Raw genomic sequence first — 21,630 nt, forward strand, 5'->3', positions numbered from 1 at the left:
GGGACAAATTACTAATGAACTTAAGGTGTTACTTTCTTTTTTCTTTTTTTTTTTTTTTTTTGCGGGGCAATGGGGGTTAAGTGACTTGCCCAGGGTCACACAGCTAGTAAGTGTTAAGTGTCTGAGGCCAGATTTGAACTTAGGCACTCCTGAATCCAGGGCCGGTGCTCTATCCACTGCACCACCTAGCTGCCCCCAGGCTACAATTTTAATTGACCTCCTGCCCCAAGATAGATACCCAGTCACCAGGTGTCTAATATCCATGGAAATCCCAAAATCCACTGTCAACCAATTTTGAAAAATGAAGACTTCTACCCAGGCAGCTAGGTGGCACAGTGGATAGAGTGTTGGGGTTAAGAAGACCACAGTTCAGATCTAGCCTCAGACATGAACCTGTTTGTGTAACTTAACTTCTGTCTGCCTCAGTTTCTTCATATGTAAAATAATCCAAGGATTATTGTGAGGGTAAAGGGAGATAATATTTGTAAAAGCATTTGGCAAATTGTAAGGCAACACATAAATGCTAGATATGTAATCTCTTTTGTCTTTAGTGGCTGTCTTTTAAACATATGTATATATCTGTATATATGTACATATATGATATATATTACATTTGTTTTAGGACATCATAATTAAAGATAGGAAATCATAATTATAATGGCGGTGAGCACTGAGCCTGGAGTCAGGAAGATCTAAGTTCAAATCCAGCCTCAGACACTTAACTAGCTGTGTTACCCTGGGTGAGTTCTTTAAACCCCATTTGCTTCAGGCCCTCATCTATAAAATAGGGACACACTGTAGAAGGAAATGGCAAAGCACTCCAGTATCTTTGCCAAGAAAACTCCATGGACTTCATGGAGTCATGAAGGGTCACACATGACTGAACAACAACAATTATAGCTCACCTGAAAAGAAAAATCTAGAGCCCTAAAAGAAAGCCCAGTGCTTGGCTCCAAGTTTAAATGTGTTGATTAATCTGTGGAATGACCTTGCTTATGAAGACAGAAACTAAAATAATCCAATTAGCCAAGTAGGTGGCTCAGCTCCTCTGTCCTCTGTGAAGAAGGACATTCTCAAGCAGAAAAAAGATCAATGTGTCTTGCATCGCCAGCTTCCAGTGATTTCAATTAGCAGGAGAGGTATGAAATGTGATTTCATTTCAAGGGAGGAAAATTTCCACATAGAGATGAGTCTGGATATCGGCTTTGAATGACTAATGGAAGGCTCATGACATTTTTTCTGCTTTCTTTTCTCCATAGGAAGAAATCGTTCTTGTTTTCAGCTCTGTATGCTGCCTTTATATTTGGTGGTCGGCACCTGATGAACAAACGAGCGAAGTTTGAGCTGAGGAAGCCGCTTGTGCTATGGTCCCTGAGCCTTGCAGTCTTCAGGTAGGTTCCTTTGTTTCATTGCCAAGACATAGGCAGAGCACTGCCATGAGGATGACATCTGCAAGCATTGTTTTCATTGGTATTTAAAGAGGTTTTGTTCCTTATTTGTCATTTTGATTATAAATTCGGTGCCTCAGTGATACAGAACCATTGATAGTTTAGTCATATGATAATCAGTCTGCTTAGGTGGGGAGTGAAGAAGAAAAGGGGTTGGTCTGGATAGGTAGGTAGCCAGGTGCACTAGTGAACAAGTTCAGGATTTGAGTCAGAAACAACTGGATTCAAATCTGGCCTCAGCCACTCACTAGACATATGAGCCTGGGCAAGTCACTTGATCTCTCTCAGCCTCAGTTTCTCCATCTGTAAAATGAGGATAATAATAGGACTTTATCTCCCACAGTTGTTGGAAAGAGCAAATGAGATAACATATGTAAAGTTCTTCGCAAATCTTAAAACATAGCTTATTATATATCAGGCTTCAGTAACTAACATGTTACTTGTGACTGTGACCCTTGGTTCAACAAAGAGACTCTGACAAAAGACAGTCTCGACAATCTCGGCAATCTCAAGCGTCCGATTCTGTCAATTCACCAGGCATCTCCAGAGCACAGGATACCGAGTCCCTGCCACAGACACACCATCTGGGTGATTCTGATGCTCAATCTCTGTCCACACCGCCTGTCACTTAACAGACAGAGATTGTACTCCCAGCTTTGGAGGACTAGATGTAGGCAGGCCCCAGACCAGCAGCAGACAGCAGGTGCTGGCACAGGGGGCGTGTTTGTCCAGACGCAAGGCAGAGACTCCCCTTGGATCTGTGCAACTTGCCCATTGCACAGACTTCACTAATTTGCCTCCACCCTAATCAAAGCAATCAATATTTATTACAAACTTACCTTGTGCCTGGCACTGTACTGATTTACAATGAGGTGAAAAATCTAGGCTGGAGCCAGATAGTAAAAAGCCTTAAAAGCTAATGGGCTTATTGGGGAGGCCTCACTTAAGAGGGGCTGCAGTGGTAAGAGGTCTGAGGCAGGGAGACCAATTAGGAGGCCTCTGTAAGTATCTAGACAATGAGGGTCTGAACTAGAGTGGTGGCTATGTGAAGGGCACGAGTAGAAACAGCCAGGTTTGGCAGCTTATTGAATGTGCAAGAGCACACAGTCTAGGACCTGTGAACCTGGGAGACCAGAATCCTGGTAGTGCCCCTGACATAAACCCAGAAGTTTCAAAGAGGGCCTGGTTTGGGGGGAAATGCATTCTGTTTGGACATGTTAGATTGTAGATGTTGGCAAGACAGACATGGAGATCTGGGAGTCATCACAGTGGAGTGATAATTAAACCTGTGGGAACTGATGAGGTTAATGAAAGAGAGCATAGAGAAAGAGAAAGAGGAGTGAGCATTGGGGAGCCCTTCAGGGAGCGTAGGCCAGCAAAGGAGACTGAGAAGGAGCAATCAGACAGCTATGTAGCATAAGCTCAGAAAGGAGAGAGTGGCCAGCATCATCAGATACAGTGTAGAGAGCTGAAAGAAGGACAATCAGACCAGAAAAAAATCCAAAACATTAGACTGGAGGGGGGCAGCTAGGTGGTGCAGTGGATAGAGCACTGGCCCTGGAGTCAGGAGTATCTGAGTTCAAATCCAGCCTCAGACACTTAACACTGAATAGCTGTGTGACCCTGGGCAAGTCACTTAACTCCAACTGCCTCACTTTAAAAAAAAAAAAAAAGGAGATAGTGGAGGGGGCAGCTAGGTAGCACAGTGGATAAAGCACCAGCTCTGGATTCAGGAAGACCTAAGTTCAAATCTGGCTTCAGATGCTTACTAGCTGTGTGACCCTGGGCAAGTCACTTAACCCTCATTACCCCACAAAACCAAAATAAGATGAGAGAACCATGACTGTAGTATGGAAGACTCATCTTCCTGAGTTCAAATCTGGCCTAAGACACTTACTAGCTGTGTGAAGTCACTTAACACTTTTTGCCTCAATTTCCTCATGTGTAAAATGAGCTGGAGAAGGAAATGGCAAACCGCTCCAGTATCTTTGCCAAGAAACTCCTAAAGGGGGGGACACAAAAAATCAGACGTGACTAAAACAACTCAACAACAAATTAAGCGATTGATAGTAACTTGGAGATTTAGTCAAGTCCTGAAATATACTGAAATTCTGGCAGAGAAGATCTCTGGAGTCTATTCACATCTAAAGCCTGTGATCTACCCAATGCACTGGAAATAAGAGAAGTGTTAAGGAGCTTGCCATCTCACAATTTAAGAGGGGGAAGGGGTAGGGGGGGGGGGGGAGACACATAATGATTGGAGTGACGCCACCTGCTAGAGATTTACTGTAGGAAAGCTCCGCCATAAGGAGAAGGCGTCTGAGGGCAAGCCATGTGGTCAGTTCCTTGGTGTCAGGAAGTGACGTTTGCTCGTGGGTACTGTCTATCAAAGCTACCAGCCAATTAGCTTGGAGCTGTGTGTGTGGGGACAGGACATTTCCAGTTTTTCACAGGAGGCTTGTGAGATAAAGAAGGGGTAGTTCTCTCTCTTTTGTTAGGACTTTCGTGGAGAGTGGAGCAAAAATGCAGGCTCCCTTAGATAGATAGATGTAGACATCTAGGCCTCTTTCTCTCTTCACCAAATTCTTATTCTCCTTTATAAATACTTAAAAGTCTAAACTCTTGCTAAAGCTTACAATTTATTGGTGACCACTCATTAGATATTTTAGACAGTATAGCCAGAATTTTAGCAACTTTACAGGAGCATTTATATTTATAATCCATACTAACCAGTGGTGTAACAAGCAGTTTATATTTACTGAGTGCTGTGTAAGATGACGCTTCCTTTTGTAGGTCCTAAAATGACCTTTTCCAAGTCTCACAAAGTGAGCTTATAGTTTTGTGAAATTCAGTGAACAAGTCAGTGTTCATCCTGTCTTTCACCAATGTATAGACTTTACTGGTTTTTCCACCTTTGCAGATTAGAGTTCTAACTTTTTTTTTTGACTTGTTCCTTAATACTTGAGTCCCTCTACTTCCTTGATATCTTTAGGGGGATAAAGCTAAAGCCAAATGAGACTTCACAAATGAGGAAATCGAGGTCTAGAAAAGTTTAGTGAGTTGTTCAAGGTCCCCCATGTTAAACCTAGGATTTGAACTCAGGTCCCATGCCTCAGAATTCAGTGCTCTATGTTCAGTAGTCTTCCATGGAACAACACTGTGCTTGTCTCTTTTGACCTTCTCCAGACAGGTATTTTATCAAAGGAGAAGATCAGAAGAGCAAGCAAAACTTCAAAGGAGGCAAGCCAAGGTGTTGTACCATAGAAACCACCAGGAATTTTCCAAAAAGCTAGTTTATTCCCTAAAACTGACTATTTACTAAGATAATTCTGTAATTTCATTTCACTCACATTGAATCTAATTCAAATTACAATGCATTTCAAGGGAAGTTTTGGATATGCAATACCAATACTCATAATAAAAGAATGTTACCTGATTGACTAAAATTACCTGTTAGAAGACTTTGTCCCAAAGAACCTACTGACATTTTTTTCATTTGGGTATCTGATATTTTTTCTTTTTTTTTTTTGAGGCAGTTTGGGTTAAGTGACTTGCTCAGTCACACAGCCAGTAAGTTTTTGAGAGCAGATTTGAAATCAGTTCCTCCTAATTCCAGTGCCAGTGTTCTATCCACTGTACTACCCAGCTGCTCCAGGTATCCATTCTACTTTCAAGAATAATATTGACGAGGGCAGCTAGGTGACACAGTGGATAGAGCACCAACCCTGGAACACAGGAACACAGGAACCTGTGTTCAAATCCGGCCTCAGATACTTAACACTTACTAGCTATGCGACCCTGGGCAAGTCACTTAACCCCAACTGTCTCACCAAAAAAAAAAAAAAAAAGGAATAATATTGACATAAATTAGTCCCAGAAGTATATCTATTTTCACCTTGCCAATTGTTTATATGGCGAAAAGTGGACATATTGGCAAATTTTAATTAAAAACTCACACATTTGATCAAGTAATTTCATTATTATTTGCATATGCAAATTGGCTTGTCATAGGGAAAGTTGAAGTTGAATAGATTTGCCTTGTCAAAACAATAATCTCAAACTTGTTCTAGATATTGTGCAATAACTAAACCAAATACTTTGTCGGTTATCTAGATATTTAAGATAAAAGTGGTAGTGGTTTTGCCTGAATTATGTATATAGGTTCCTTATTTTTCATTTCAGTATGTACACATGTCTTTGTCTACACTGTAAACATTTAACAATAATTTTTATTGATATTTTGTTTTTATATCACCTTCATTTCCAAATGTATTTCTTCCCCTTTCTTTCCCCAGAGAGCCATCCCTTCTATTTAAAGAGATAGAGAGAAAACAATAATTCATCAAAATTAACCAACACGTCAATTGAGTTGTGACTGACTGTATATGTGATGGTCTATATGAATAGGTCCCCTTTCCCTTAGCAAGAAAAGGAGGAAGACACATTTTTTCATGGCTGCTTTTGGTCCAAATTTTATTACTATAATTACACAATGTTCAGTTTTCATTGGTGGTGATATAATTCTTTCCATTTTCATTGTTGTATTCTTTGCAAATATTATATTTCTGGTTCTGCTTTCTTTAGATGAGTCTTCCAATATTCCTCCGTATTTATCTTAATCTTTTTGTACAGTGCAGTAATATTCTATCACATTAATGTATCCCAATTTGTTTAGCCATTCCCTGATTAATGGGCATCTAGTTTGTTTCCAGTTTTTTGAAAAGTGTTGCCATAAGTATGTTGGTAAATATGAGAATTTTCTTTGAACTTCTTGGAGTACTTGCCTTCCAGCAGGATTTCTAGGTCAAAGGGTAGGGACAGCAATGTGCTGTTTAATTGGGGTTGAGAGCTGTGATAGGGTTCCCCCACCTGTGACTGTTCTGTATCATTCAGATCCACCCCATTTCTTTAAGGAAGAGGTTCTTAATCTTTGTTGTGTCAAGATTGATCCCTATGGCAGTCTAATAAAGATCCTCTCTCAGAATGTTTTTAAATGCCTCAAATAGGATATAGAGTATTACAAAAGAAGCCAAATTATACCAAAATACAAATCTCAATATACATATTTTTTTAAATTTCACAGACCCTAAGTTAAGAACTCCTTAGAGTAATATGAACCATAAGCTTTGGGTATCAATTAGTCATTTTTTCCAAGTACAGACAATTTGTGATTTGCTTAGGTGACTACATGACTTTTGGACCTCCATAACTGCACATCTCCATAAGCTAGTGACCGAGATAACACACATCATTGGAATCCCCAAGTCTTGTAGATAATATTATTGCACAGCAGTAAGTCCAAGTTGGGGTCACCTTTGATAGTAACCTACTTCTCAGTAAGAGAACATCAAAAATGTCATGCAGCTATCTCTGTCACTTCATTAAGCTGCCACCACATCTCCCTCAGAAGGACCCTAAATCATTCATTTCTCTTACTGTTCAATCTCAGTAGGGTTACCATAATTCATTTTTAATGATCCTTCAAAAATGTTTAATTAATAAGCTTCATTCCCTCCACAATACAACAGCTGTGCTTTAAAAAAAAAAAAAGTCTTGTGCTATTGAACTGGGTGATTTCCCCCCCCCCCCCCCCCCGCAAGAGTAAGCATGGAGGCATCTACTAGACATGTGGTTATTTTGATTTAATTCAATAAGTACCTGTGTGCATATACACACTTTATAGTTACAACCTGTAACTATAAAGAAAATCAATACAAAATAGTTCAATACAAGGTAGTTTGGGAGAGAGGACACTAGTAGTTGGGAATATCAGGAAAGGCTTCTACTACAAAATTTACTACAAGGTAAATTTTGAGCTGTGTCTTGAAGGAATAGAGTGAAGTGGTTGTGAAGAGAGAATACTTTCCAGGTGTGGAAAGAGGTTAGTTAGTACAAAAGCGTGGAGAGGGACCTGGAGTATCATGATTGAGCAATTGGGAGAATGCTCAGTTGCCTGTGTCACAGAGTGTAGGAGGGAATGGGTGGTAAATGAGGTTGGTGCCAGGTTGTTATGAGCTTAAAAACTTTTATAGCCTAGAAGGCATTAGGGAGCTACTTGAGTGTACTTAGTAAAGGAGTGACATGGTAATATCTACACTTAAAGTAAATCTTTTTGTCAGGGGGGGCAGCAAGGTGGCACAGTGGATAGAGCACAGGTTCTGAAGTTGGGAGAATCTGAGTTCAAATTTGACCTCAGACACTTACTAGCTGTGTGACCCATGACAAGTCCCTTAACCCCAATTCCCTTAAACATCCAGGGCTATCTCCAGTCTGATGTATATCTTGCCACTGGACTGCGTTGGCTCTGGAGAGAGAGAATGAGGTTGTTGACCTTACACAGCCCTCCCTTATTTGAATCCAATTAATTCACTGCAAGTCATGACTTCCCTAAGTCAGATGTCATGGTCCTTTTTGTGAAGGAAGGACAAACTACTGTAACTCTTGTCAGCCATGTGGAGGGTGGGGTAGGACCTGATGCTAGAATTTCAATTAGGAGGCTTTTGAAGTAATCTAGGCTAAAGGGGATGTGGTCCTGAACTAAGCTTGAGAGTTTTTGTGGAGGCAGCAAGATGTGACAGCTGATTGGAAACAGGATGAAAGAGAGTCCTGCCTTAAAGATAATGTCAAGATTAGGAATTTAGGAAAATGGAAGGATGGTCAAGCCCTTTGGCAAAAATAGCCAAGTGTGGAAGATCAGAGTGTTTGGGGGACTAAAATAGAGTTCAGTTTCCAACATACTGAATTTGAGATATTCTTTGCATAATGCCAATAAATCTTCATTTATTCTGGACACAAATTTGAGATGCCTAGTGGATGGCTGGTGCTGAGGGTCTGACTAGGCTGGGTAGAGTTGCTGCCTAGAGTTGATCATTAAGCTTGTGGGAGCTTATGAGGTTACCAAGAGAGAGAAAAGAATAGGGTGAACACCTTAACTAGGCTTTGATTGAAGCTCAGCTAATCTGTATGTAGCCTGAATATCAGATAGCCAGGTCTTTCATTCTGTCTTACAATGGGCATTCCACCAATTATCAAAATACAGATTCCAAGGCCTTCACATCAACCAAATTCTCATTCATTTAGCAAATAGCTATTTTGTGCCAAAGCACCATACTAACAGAAAAGCCACCTCGACAATTGATTTAAAAGTATAAAGATATGGAATTGATATCTGTCCCCCAAAGCCATGAGAATCTCATTGTGTTCATATGATGACACTGGAACCAAAAGAGGAAAGGAAGCCACCTTCCATGAAAAGATTACCTTGTTTTTACAACATGTAAATCATGGCAAGTTAGAGAGCCAGAATTTACCTTCTTCTTGCTGTTGAGTCCTGTCAGTTGTGTCGGACTCTTCATGATGCCATCTTGGTAAAGATACTGGAGTGATTTGCCATTTCTTTCCTCACCATGTAATGGAGATTCTTGAATGGATCTTGAAGACTACAACAACAGGGCACAAGCCCTAGTTCCCATGGAATTGGAAGGGCTTTTAAATTTTCAGTGGTGTGACAGATGTTTTATCAACAGTTCCCAAGTCTGTTTTTGTTGTTGTTTAGTCATTTTTCAGTCATGTGCAACTCTTCATGATTTTTCTTGGCAAAGATACTGAAGTAGTTTGCTATTTCCTTCTCCTTCTCATTTTACAGATGAGGAAACTGAGGCAAGCAAGGTTAAGTGACTAGCTCAGGGTCACACAGCTAGAATGTGTCTGAGGTTGGATTTGAACTCAGGTCTTTCTGACTCCTGACTCTCTATCCACTGTACCACATAGCTGCCCGAAGTCCATCTACTAAAGTTTAAAGACCTTGTAGTCTGTACCATTGAAATGGACCAAGAAAACTAAGTATCCACAGCTTCTTAAACCCATGTTTTCCTGATTCCAGGTCCACTGCCCAGTTTACTACTCCAGGATGATAAATAGCCTTCACTTCCTTCTTTTCTTTCTTTTTCTTTTTCTTTTTTTTTTTTTTGCGGGGCAATGAGGGTTAAGTGACTTGTCCAGGGTCACACGGCTAGTAAGTGTCAAGCATCTGAGGCCGGATTTGGACTCAGGTCCTCCTGAATCCAGGGCCAGTGCTCTATCTACTGCACCATCTAGCTGCCCCCCACAGCTTCTTAACATTATTCCTTTGTTCATTTGGTTCTTCTCTCCACTTATAGCACCTACTGGGTAAAGCCCAGCCTTCTCAGTATGACGACCAAGGCCCTGTGCAGTCTGGTTTGATCTCTTACTATTCCCCTTCAAAAATCATTTCTTAAGCACTATTGTTTCTCATACTAAATAAACTATTTACTATCTCCAGACACATTGAAAGATTTGCTGACATCACTATTTCCAAGGCCCCTTTCTACCCCTCTTTCCCCTGGAATCCATTACCTCCAAAAAGGTTCAGTTCAGATGCCACCTCCTCCATGAAGTCAGTTTTGATTCATAGGATCATAAATCTAAGCTGGAAAGCACTTCAGAGCCCTTGCATTCCAATCTTCTCATTTAAAGATGAGGTAACAGGCTTCCCAGAAGTATCTTACCCAAAATGACAGGGCAAGAAACAATCAGAGGTAGGATTTGAACCCATGTTCCATGACTCAAAAGTCTCTTTCCACTGTACCATCCTACCTCCAGCTATCTAAAAGTGATCATCCCCTTCCTTTGAAGCAAGGACTCTTAACCAGTTTTTGTGCCATGGACCCCTTTGCTAGGTCAGTCAGTTGGTACAGTGGATAGAGTGCCAGGCCTGAAGTCAGACTCATCTTCCTGAGTTCTAATCTGGCTCCTGACACTTACTTGCTTCTTGACCCTGGGCAGATCACTTAATCCTTATCTGTAAAATGAGCTGGAGAGGGAAGTGGCAAATCAGTCCAGTATCTTTGCCAAGAAAGCTCAAAATGGGGTCGTGTAGAGTCAGACATGACTGAAAACAACTGAATAATCCCTTTGGTAGTCTGATGAAGCCAATGGACCCCTTCTCAGAATAATATTTTTAAATGCATAAAATACATAGGATGACAAAAGAAGCCAATTATTTTTTTGTTTGTTTGTTTTGTTTTGTTTTGGTGAGGCAATTGGGGTTAAGTGACTTGCCCAGGGTCACACAGCTAGTAAGTGTCAAGTGTCTGGAGCCGGATTTGAACTCAGGCCCTCCTGACTCCAGGGCCGGTGCTCTATCCACTGTGCCACCTAGTTGCCCCGAAGCCAATTATTTTTAAATAGTTATAGTGGTGTGTTTTTTTTTAAGTTCGTGGATAGGTTAAGAACCCCTGCCAATCTTTCATTGCTACTTGGGGCGTAGCTCTATTGTGTGCTGATTAGATTTCATTTTTTTATCACCTCTCTGTGTATGTACATATCTTAACTCCTCTAATGATTGTAAATTCTTGTTGGGAGACTTTCCTGGATAGCACTACCAAATTAATTCTCCTAAAATGCAGTTCATAGCATATCATTCTTATGCTCAGCATTTTCCAGTGCCTCTTCACTATCTATAGCAGTGGTCTCTAAAATGGGTTGTGTATACCCCTGGGACTGCATGACATAATCCATGAGTGTATATCTTGTAGGACTAACCAATTTGAAGATGGGATGCATCTGACCCTTGCTACTCCAACAATCCCCTACCATCCACTTCACTGGGGAACAGTGCATGTTTATGTTGGGAGGTAGGAGGGAGGATTTCCCCAGTGGTGCCTGCACAGCTTCAGGGAGTACCCAGGTTGAGGCTTTAATCTCTCTAAGTGGCTGAGGTCTGATGCATCCCTCATGTTCCCTTCCTAACCCCAAGCAAGTTCTCGGTTGAAGTGGCTTCATTTCTAGGTCTTCTTCACCCAAGGGATGCAGCCATGGAGAAAGTCAGCCTTGTCAGAGTCCTTCTCCCGCCAGCTCGCCACTGGGCCACTGATGCCAGCGTATGATAACCCATCGGGGCAGTGGCGGCAGGCGGGGGGCAGGACCCTTGGAAGATGAAGGCTGTGAAGGAGTGCAGCCCAGCCCAGCACCCCTCCTAATGCCAGGAGGGAAGGTCTGACGACAGGACTTCCATCTGATTCAGTGAAAAATGCTTAGTGGAGCAAACTGGTCAACACTCCCACCTCCCTCAGCTGCCTTGACACAGTCATAAGCAATGAGGGGTGGGGGGGAGAATGATCATCTTTATTGTTATTGTCATTATCTCATGTGGGGATAGGAGGATAGGATGAGATGCAGGGCAGCACTGTCACCCTGTTTGCTACTAGAGGATGTTCCAAGTAAGCCTTCATGGCACAGGTTTCTATCCTTATTCAACTAACAAGAAGCAATCATTACATCCACCTGTGATGTCAGTAGAATGTTTAGTAGAAAAGAGTATTGGCTGGATAACGACTAGTACCAGGACCATTTCTAGCTGATAAAAAATGAGTTAACTGATGGTGATAATGATGCCATTATTTGTGTGTCTGTGAGAGTGTCTAAGACAAACGTCCAGACAGGGGGGAATGTTGCCTGGGTGAATGAGGGGAAGAGGGGGATGCATCTCCCCCTCACAGTCAGAGTGTGGATAACCAAGAGGCCATCCCCCCTGCCGCCCTGGATTCTTAGGGTTGAGGGGAATGCATATATGTACTTTCTCATCCTTTGAAAAATTATTTTTAAAAGACAAAGTATTTCTGCACATACAGGCTGGGCCAGAAGTCACGAAGGGGTTTCAATATTTAATAAAGCCTTTACTTTTTTGTTGTAAATTTACAATAGCCTAGCACCATATTCAAGTATATATAGCAAATGAATTTACATTATGTATGAAAAAACAAATCTCGTAGATGGTGAAAAATAAGGAAAAAAATTTCAAGTTATTAAAATATTGTGACTTTTAGCCTACCCTGTATCAATTTATGTGTATATTTAAGTAGTTTGCACTTAAGATAAGTTTCAGCAGAAGTAGTTGGCCTTTGACAGAATAGAAGTGTCACTGATCTCCTGGCCGAGAGGACTCTCTCCCCACCCTTGGTCAGTGCACTACTAAATAGACCCTTCTTAACCCAGTTCAAGTTTCTTGGCAATGTACTTAGAACGCAGCCTTCAAATAATCGAGTGTCAAATCAAGGTTTTGAAAAAATAATAAAATATATTCGAGAACTAAAGCACTAAACATATATATGTGTGTATATATATTTATATACACAAATGTATATGCAAACACACATGAATATATATCATTTCAGGGAAAGCAAAAATGTTTTGTTCTGTTAAAATTAAAAATTACTTTTAAATCCTGTTTATTTTATCATTATTTTCTTTTAAGTTCTGTTTGGTGTATGTTTTAGAATGGACATAATATGCAATGGTCTGTGCATATAATTTTTAAATAAATATACATCTATTGTGTGCTCAAAAATGTTTTACCAATACAACATATGGTTTGGGTTTTTTGAAGTGTGGAGACCACTGCTATATGATCATTGAAGGCCAGCCCTATTTGTATTCCCCATGGTTCCATAAATATCCAGTGAGTATGTCTTCCAGCTGCTCCCACTCCTCCAAGAGTAAAGGCAGTTCTAATTCACCACAGGACACATTCACACTCAGATGATGTTTGCAATCAATTCTCTTCTTCAGCCTTTATGGCCACCAGAAACACCTGGATCAACTGTCTGATTTAGCTCTTTGAACACAACTACTACCCTTTCTGGTCGTTTTGTCATTTGACGTCAATGAGAATTCCACCTGGGAAGGAGACATTCTGTGAGGAAACAGAGCCCAGCATCATTTTGCAAGGGGTGGCAATGTGGACTGGGCAAATCACTCAGAGGAGACAGTGTAATAATGACCGGCTTTGGTTTTTAAGGGGAAAAGGAGACAAAGTTTCTTCTTTGCCTAACAAATTCAAGAAGCTGGCTTCCTCCCATGTGCCCCAAAGAGAGCAGTATTAGGTGGTTTGGGTGTTTGTATAGTGAAGGGAATGAGACATACACACAGAAGTAAATGGAGACCTCTTCTTGGTGAGCAATGAAGAACTGAGTGTCTGAAAGGGATTTCTTGAAATCAGAAAAGCCTCACTAATGTTTTACAGGGGGCATTTATGGGACCCAGCTAGCAGATAGGCCCCCTCCCTTCTCCATTTGAATGACATGCCTGAATGTTAGGCCTCTATGGACCTTCTATGGCCTGTACGACTTTGAAACCTTTATTTATGTATGTCTTGACTGCCAAACCAGGCCCCCAGAGATTACTGCAATCAAGGCCAATTAGAACAAAATGCTTACATTTTGAAAATGGGTTCAACGCATCAGAAACACCATTTGCTTTGCTATACATTTATTAGGTTCACTTAGGGGCCCCCAAGCCAAACAGGAGGCAGGCTTGATGGGAGTGAACATCAAGTACTTTGCTAGATGCAGTGGTTTCCCTTTGTTCCATCTCTAGGAGATACAGTGACACTGCCCTCCTTGTTATTCTTGTTTGAGAAAAGACACTCCCATCTCCTGACTCCAGGCTGTTGTTCACACTTAGAATTCTCTCCCTCTTTTATCTCTACCTCCTAGGTTCCCTATCTTTCTTCTTCAAATCCCAATTAGAATCCCCTTTTATGAAAAGCCTTTCCCTGATCATTCTTAATTCTAATGTCTTGCCTCTGTTGATTGATTATCTCCAATTTATCCTATATAAAGCTTGTTTGCGTTTAGTTATTTGAATGTGCATGTCATCTGAGCTCCAAGAGATCTATATGGGTTTGGCCTCTCTTTGTATCCCCAAGCACTTTAGTAGGTGCTTAATAAGTTGGTTGACTAACACCATCTGTTTCTGTAATTTCAAATTGAGGGCTCTTTCCACCACGCTGTCACCTCCCAAAAAAGTTAGTTTACCAAAATTTGAGTCTGGTAAACTTGTTAAACAAAAAAAAATGACTTGTACAGAATTCATTCTGACTTAAGGGATCCATAACTAAGGGTCTATGAACTTTAAAAAAAAAAATGTCTGTTTTGATATAATTGACTTCCTTTGTCAATTATACTTTGTCAAGTATCGAATAAATTTTTTTTTCTGAAAAGGGGACCATGGGCTGCTAAAGGGGGCTCATGACACTAACAAGACTGTAACCACTGCTGTACGCACACTCCAGTAATCTGCATGTTTTGCGGTTACAGTAAGTCCTGTAAGGTGTTTTAGTTTATTTAACAGAAATATTACTTTCCCCTTGAATTGCGATTTGAGATATCCAGAGTAGTCTAGATGTGCTAATGGTGACTTTGCAGAAATGACATGGGCAACTCCGGACAGATTCTGCAATAATTTAGGAAATAAGGGCAAACATTCCTTAAGCCTTTGTTAAGGATCACTTCTGACTTCATGACATGCTTGCTAATTCCTCTTGGGCTACTTTACAAATCCTTAAGTGGCTTCTTAATTCTTAGAAGATTTTTTTTTTTATCAAATGTAAGACAAGCTCAAAACTGAATCCTTTTAATAATGGCACTTTTAGCTATAGTCCAAACTTATTAGAATAAATTCTTTGTGACACTTTGCCTAATTATATATTCTGGACTATATCTTGAATATTGTTGGCACTTGTTAAGGAGTACTTCCTACAGTAATAAGATGGTAGCAGAAAATGTGAATGTGAATAGCATGCATGTAAAGTACTAAATACATCCATCCATTCAAGAGACACGGAGGTCAGGAAGCACGGTATTAGCCAAGGAGTGATCTGTTTACTCATAATCTCCCCACACACACACCCTGCACTCTATGATCCAGCTACATTGACCTATTAGCTTTTCTTCAGCTTTCAATATTCCCAGCCTTCCCAGGAGCTATCCTCCCTCCCAGGATGTCCTCCCTCTTTACTTGTGCCTTGCCTTGGGAGCCAACTTCTGCTTCAAGATTTTCTTGATTCCTCTAGCTGTTCATGAGCTTTTTTTTTTTTTTTTTTGGTGAGGCAATTGAGGTTAAGTGACTTGCCCAGAGTCACACAGCTAGTAAGTGTTAAGTGTCTGAGACCGGATTTGAACCCAGGTCCTCCTGAATCCAGGAAGGAAAACCATCCTCAGGGGCAGAGGATCTTTATCAAATATGTCTGATAGAGTTTGATATGCAAAATATATAAGGAACTGAATTAAATGAGATACACACATACAGATCATACATGTCTAAAGAATATAAACAGTTCTCAAAAGAATTGCACCATCTGTCCACCTCCAGAGAAAGAACTGATATTTATTGAGCACAGACTGAAGCACGCTGTTTTTTACTTGAGTCTTTGTGTATAAAATGACTAATTACACAGTTGCACATGTATAACCTATATCTGGTTGCTTGCCTCCTCAAGGAGAGGACGGGAATGAGAGAGGGGATAGAATTTGGAACTCAAAAACTTTAAATAAATAAATAAATAGAAGAAAAATAATTGGGGAAAAAAGGAATTGCAATTTCTCCAAGGTAGAATGCAAACCAAAACAACTCTTGTGTTTTACCTGACTTTCAGCAAATTGGTATAGATGACAAAAGATGTATGTTGTTCAGTCTCGTGTTTGTATCTGACTTTTCATGACCCCAGTCAGGGTTTTCTTGGCAAAGATATTGGAGTGGTTTGCCATTTTCTTCTCCAGCTCATTTTATAGATGAGGAAACTGAGGCATATGGGGTTAAGTGATTTACTTGCCCAGTGTCACAGTTTTGAGGTCAGATTTGAACTTAGAAGAGGAGTCCAGGCTCAGCACTACCTAGCTTCCCCCGCCCCCCCCCCTTTTTTTTAAAAAAAAGGAAAAGTCCATATTGGCACACTTCCCTCTTTTTGTGGAGCTGTGAATTGGTTCAGCCATTCTTGAAAGCAATTTGGAATTATGCTGAGAAAATTACTAAAGTGACCACACCCTTTGCCCTAGAGATTCTGCTGCTAGGCATATACTTCAAGGAGGAGAATGATAGAAATAAAGACCCTATAGACATGAACATACTCATTGCAGCGCTTAGTGGTACCTTGGAACTGAAAGTAGATGCTTATTCATTGGAGAATGGCTAAACATGTCCATGAATGTTTGTACTGGAATGCTGCAAAAAAACATTGAATTAGCAGAATTCTGAGAGGCTTGAGGAGACATAAATTAATGAATTAATGAGAATGAAGTAAGTAGGAGGAAAACAACCACTATTCCTGGGGAAAAAACAACCACTAAAAACCCTGGAAACTGAAAGTTGTATAATTACAAAGACCAAGCTTGGCCCCACCCCCACCCACCCCCAAAAAAAGAGAAAGAGAAACTGTCCCTCCCTGTGCAAAGGTGGAAGAAAAAGGGTGTGGGGCATTGTCTGGATTGTCAAATAGCTGGTGTCTGTTTAGCTTTGCCAAGAGGCTTCCCCAGAACCCTTTTTTATTCTTTGTCAAGTCAGCTTGGAGTAGTAAAGAGCTTGCCTTGTAAGTATGCATTTATATATCACTTTAAGGTTTATAAAATACTTTACAAATATGCCATGATTTCATCCTCAGAATGAAAAGACCTAAGTTCATCTCTTGTTTCTGACCCATACTAGTCATGTGCAAAATTTACTAAATGTCTCTGTGCTTTCAGCAATTCTCTAGGACTCTTTGTTTCTGTGTGGTTTTTTTTGGGGGGGGGGGGCAGGGCAGTGAGGGTTAAGTGACTTGCCCAGGGTCACACAGCTATCTCAAGGACTCTATTGCAGAGAAAATGTGAACCTGTGTTCCTTATGTGTCCATTCCCTATATCATGGGGCTAGGCTCTATCACCATCATAAAATTAATCTGTTTAGCTTTGTTTTGTTTTTGGCTAAAGAAGAATATATCTAGAAGAAATGAAAGTTAGTGTAAAAACATGCTAACACTAAAATTAATTTTTAAAGTGTGTTTTAGGCCACGGTGACGAAGGAATTTTAAATGTACCAGTACATCTTGCCTTGTTTTCTGAGGTTTCCTAGTTATCAGAACTGAGTAACAAATGTTTATGGTTAAATAAAGTTGGTTGGGGTGGATCACTTCATTAAAAAATGACAATAATAGCCCTTTAAAGTTTGTAAAACACTTTACAAATATTATGCCATTTCATCCTCACAACAACCCTGGGAATGAGGAAACTGAGAGTGAGGGATGTTTAAGGGACTTGTTCAGTATCTCACAGCTGGTAAACTGCTGAGTTAGGATTCAAACACAGGTCTTCCTGGCTCCAAATCTAGCACTCTATTCGCTGTTGCCACATAGCTGTCTCGAAAAGATAGAACTAGGAATTTGCTGTAACAATGATATTGTGTGGCTATTGCCTTCTTCTAGCAGATTAATACTCCTAAGCACTGCTGAGTGCTACTGACAGGTGTTTTTACCATGTTCCTACAGAGCAGAGCCACGGATGTACATCTACCAAGGAATGCTTGCTTGTTCAATACATTTCAAGTGGCCAGGAGAGAGTAGACTTAAGACACACAGACCCAGTGTCTTTAGTGTAGACTTAATGAAGTTGGTTGTTATTAGAAGAATTTAAGAGCCACCATACTTTTTCAATTTCACTGATTGAGTTGTGCCCAACTCTCGGTGACCTCATTTGGGATTTTCTAGGCAAAAATACTGGAGTGATTTGCCATTTCCTTCTCCAGGTCATTTTATAGAGGAGTAAACTGAGGCATTTATCTCAAACAGTATGAGAGGAAGAAGTCCGTCATATGGAAGTAGTAATTAAATTTTACCTACCCCATACTGTACCACCACCTCCTCTACTGAAACTTCTTTTTTTGTTTTGTTTTGTTTTGTTTTGTTTTTTGGTGAGGCAGTTGGGGTTAAGTGACTTGCCCAGGGTCACACAGCTAGTAAGCGTTAAGTGTCTGAGGTCAGATTTGAACTCAGGTCCTCCTGAATCCAGGGCTGGTACTCTATCCACTTCGCCACCTAGCTGCCCCCTACTGAAACTTCTGACAGAATTGGGTCTTGGCTACCATCCCATTCCCCTGACAAGGCTTTTTCAAAGCAAGAAAAGTTTTTAGGAGTGAATTTCCATCAATGATGAAATCTGGGATCTGGCATTAATGTCTCTGAAATGGTTGTTCTGTTTTTAAAATATATTTCCACTGCTCTCCTGGAATCCCCCCATCTCCTGTCTCCTACAGACCCATCCATGTGTAACAAAACATTTTTAAAAGGAAAAGAAGAAGAAAAGAAAAATTGGCAAATCTAATCTGAATATTAAAAAGTCTGCAAATATATTCAGTGCTCCACATTTGTGGCCCTCCTGCCTCTGATGGGAGTGGGAAGAGTTCTTCTTTGTGCCTATCCTTGTACCTTGGAATTCTTCAGCAGTCACCTTTGATTGCTTTTGTAGTTCTTGATCTTTCTGTTTACATTACTGTGCCTTTGTATTGTTTTCTTGGTTCTGCTTAGTAAAGGGTATACCAAGCGCTTCCATGTTCTCTGTATTCATCATATTTAGTATTTCTTCCAGCACAGTAATATTCTATTACATTTGTGTACAACAATTTGCTTAGCCATTTCATAATCAATGAACTTTTGGAAACTGTCATTTTAGAAAAATTTATTCCAGGTATGTTAGCTGCATGTTTTCACATATTTTCATATATATTTCATACATACAGATACATTATTAGGGAGAGAGAAGGAGAGAGGAGGGGAAGGAGAGAGTACTTTAAACCGCACTAAGACCTTTAGGACATCTTGCATGAGATACACACATACACATCATACAAGTATGTGTATACATTTACATAAAAATAGTTTCAGACAGGAGTCACCTGACTCATTTGAAGGAAAGGCTCAACTGCCATTTCATTTGGACTTCATCTTTCCTAATTTAATTGAAGCATTTTGCCAAGAATCAAAACATATGATTATCACCTGAATTTGTCATCAGTCCTATTTGTTATGAAAGGGAAAAAAGGAAACAAAAAAATAACCTCAATCAAAACGTGTGGGTTGGTCTTATTTTTAGATAGCACGAAGCCAATTCTGGAACTTGACGCAAAAGTCTGTATCACACAAGCCTCATTTTGTAATTGCTAAGGCTCAGAGATCCTTAACTTGTTCACCTGCAACACAAACAGTGCCCTTTGATAGAAATCAATAGTTGTCCTTCGTTGCACTCCGTGATGAAGTAAAAAGTTGCAGTCACACTCTCACCCCACATGATCCCACTGGCTTAGGTAGAGACACGAGGCTCAGAATCCTCTGGCACAAACGCCTCTGAACACGGTGAACTGTCAAGGGCAGTCTGCTTTTTGGTTGGCAGGTCCTGTTGTGTAACTTCATGCCAGCTGTCAGATTAATCTTTCAGTCAGTCAGCAGGTACTTATTACATATTTAGCATGTGCTAGGCACTGTGCTAAGGTCTGGAGATACAAAGAAAGGCAAAAATTCTAAAAGGGTCAGCAATGAAGTAGAAGAGAAGAGTGCTGGACTAGGAGTCAGCAAAACCTGGATTTAGATCCTGATTTCAATAGAGTGGCCAACCTGGGCAAGTCACCTTACCTTTGTGTCTTCATCTAAAAAACAAGGGGGTTGGACTTAATGACCACTAAGGTCCCTCTCAGCAGTAAAGACAGTCTCAGGTTCTTTCATAAATTCTAAGTAGACTTTGAGTAAATAAAAAGTAGTAGAAGGGGGCAGCTAGGTGGCGCAGTAGATAAAGCACCGGCCCTGGATTCAGGAGTACCTGAGTTCAAATCCGGCCTCAGACACTTGACACTTACTAGCTGTGTGACCCTGGGCAAGTCACCTAACCCCTATGGCCCCGCAAAAAAAAATTTAAAATAAATAAAAAATAATAAAAAGTAGTAGAAGACTACTAAAACTCTGTGCATGAGGAGGCAGCCAGATAAAGGGTATAAGGATAAATGACAATCCCTGCAGTGTAGATTTTTCAGGCTGGAAAGGAGTTCAGTTTGTCCAACCTCCTTATCTGAGGAACTGCAGCCCAGGGAAGGGAAGAGAATGAAATGAGCATTAATTAAGTGCCTGTACTGTGTGTCCGGCACTGTGCTAAGCACTTTGCCAAATATTATTCCATTTGATAATATGATAATGTAGAAAGTTAATGATTTGACCAAGATCACATAGTGATCTTGAATAGGATTTGAACCCAAATCTTCTGACTACAAAGTCTTCCTCCTCTTCTCTTTTTCCTTCATCAAAGAGACTGGAAAACTCATTCTTTAGTGATATAATGTCAATCCTAAATTAAGTCTGCATTTAGTACAGAAAAGTGTTTCTTCAAGTTCCTAGCTGAAAAAAATTGGTGATGTAGTTTCATTTAATTTGTCCTTACAAGATCCCTTCTAAAGCATTAATGACTGGTTCTTGTGAAGAAACTTGTTCAATTAATTCAGCAGAACAAAACAGAAGAATACTGTGATCAGTTGATTCTCCAGGCCCTGCAGGATGTCTTTAGCAGTTTCTGGGGCAAGGCAAAGTCCAGGAGGGAGACGACTTAGCAGATGGCCCTGCCAGGTTTTTAGTACCTGTGGAAATAGAGGTTGGCCTTGTTACAAATGTTAAGTCGTCTATTGGGTGGGGGGAGTGTTTTTTTACAGCTAAAGATCACTTTCCTGTGATCCAGACAGGCAAGTCAGTCCCTGCCCCCATGACATTTATTATCTCTTCTGAGGGGCAAGATAAGTGAGCTTGATATCAGGTGGAAAGTGTTGTGAGAAATTTGAAAGGGGAGAGGAGAAAATTCCATTTGGGAAGAACAGGGAAGCATTTCAGGAAGAGACTCTGAATTTGGCCTTTTTCCAAAAGAGAAAACTTTGAACAGAAGTTGTGGAGGGATGGGGGTAGCCTGGGCACATCCTTTTCCACATCCTGAATGCTCCAGTAAAACAGGGTATCTCCTAAATACCCCCCTAATGTTTCCCTTGACTGGGCATTTGTTTACACTATTCCTTATCCCCTGGAATACCCATTCTATCCATCCTAACTGCCACCTCCTTCAGGAAGTTTTCCCTGATTTCATGCAGTTGGCCTTCCCCCTTGGATGCTTCCCAGGTTAATTGGTATCGTTATCATTTCTGTTGTTGTTTGTCCTTTATGCTTGAAGAGGACCAAAATGACATCCCGATGTCAGGGTCACGTACAGTGTGTCTAGTTGTATAACCACACGGCTATATGAACTCAGAAGGCTTTACCACGAGTTGAGCACAAATAGTCAGTATGACCATTTGGGAAGGAGATGTCTCTATGCATATGAAATCTTTCTGT

The 21,630-nt window shown here is 40.5% G+C and overlaps 1 protein-coding gene across 1 annotated transcript in view; it reads left to right on the forward strand.

The window, feature by feature from the left end:
• The window catches only part of ELOVL6 (ELOVL fatty acid elongase 6), a 137,251-nt gene that overhangs the window by 76,483 nt on the left and 39,138 nt on the right, over positions 1-21,630 (forward strand). The window contains exon 2 of the mRNA XM_043972932.1: positions 1,260-1,391. Within this exon, the coding sequence (XP_043828867.1) occupies positions 1,260-1,391 (132 nt within the window). The remainder of the gene's footprint in view (positions 1-1,259; positions 1,392-21,630) is intronic.

This window comes from Dromiciops gliroides, chromosome 6 (genome assembly GCF_019393635.1).
Source record: "Dromiciops gliroides isolate mDroGli1 chromosome 6, mDroGli1.pri, whole genome shotgun sequence".
NCBI classification, from domain to species: domain Eukaryota; kingdom Metazoa; phylum Chordata; class Mammalia; order Microbiotheria; family Microbiotheriidae; genus Dromiciops; species Dromiciops gliroides.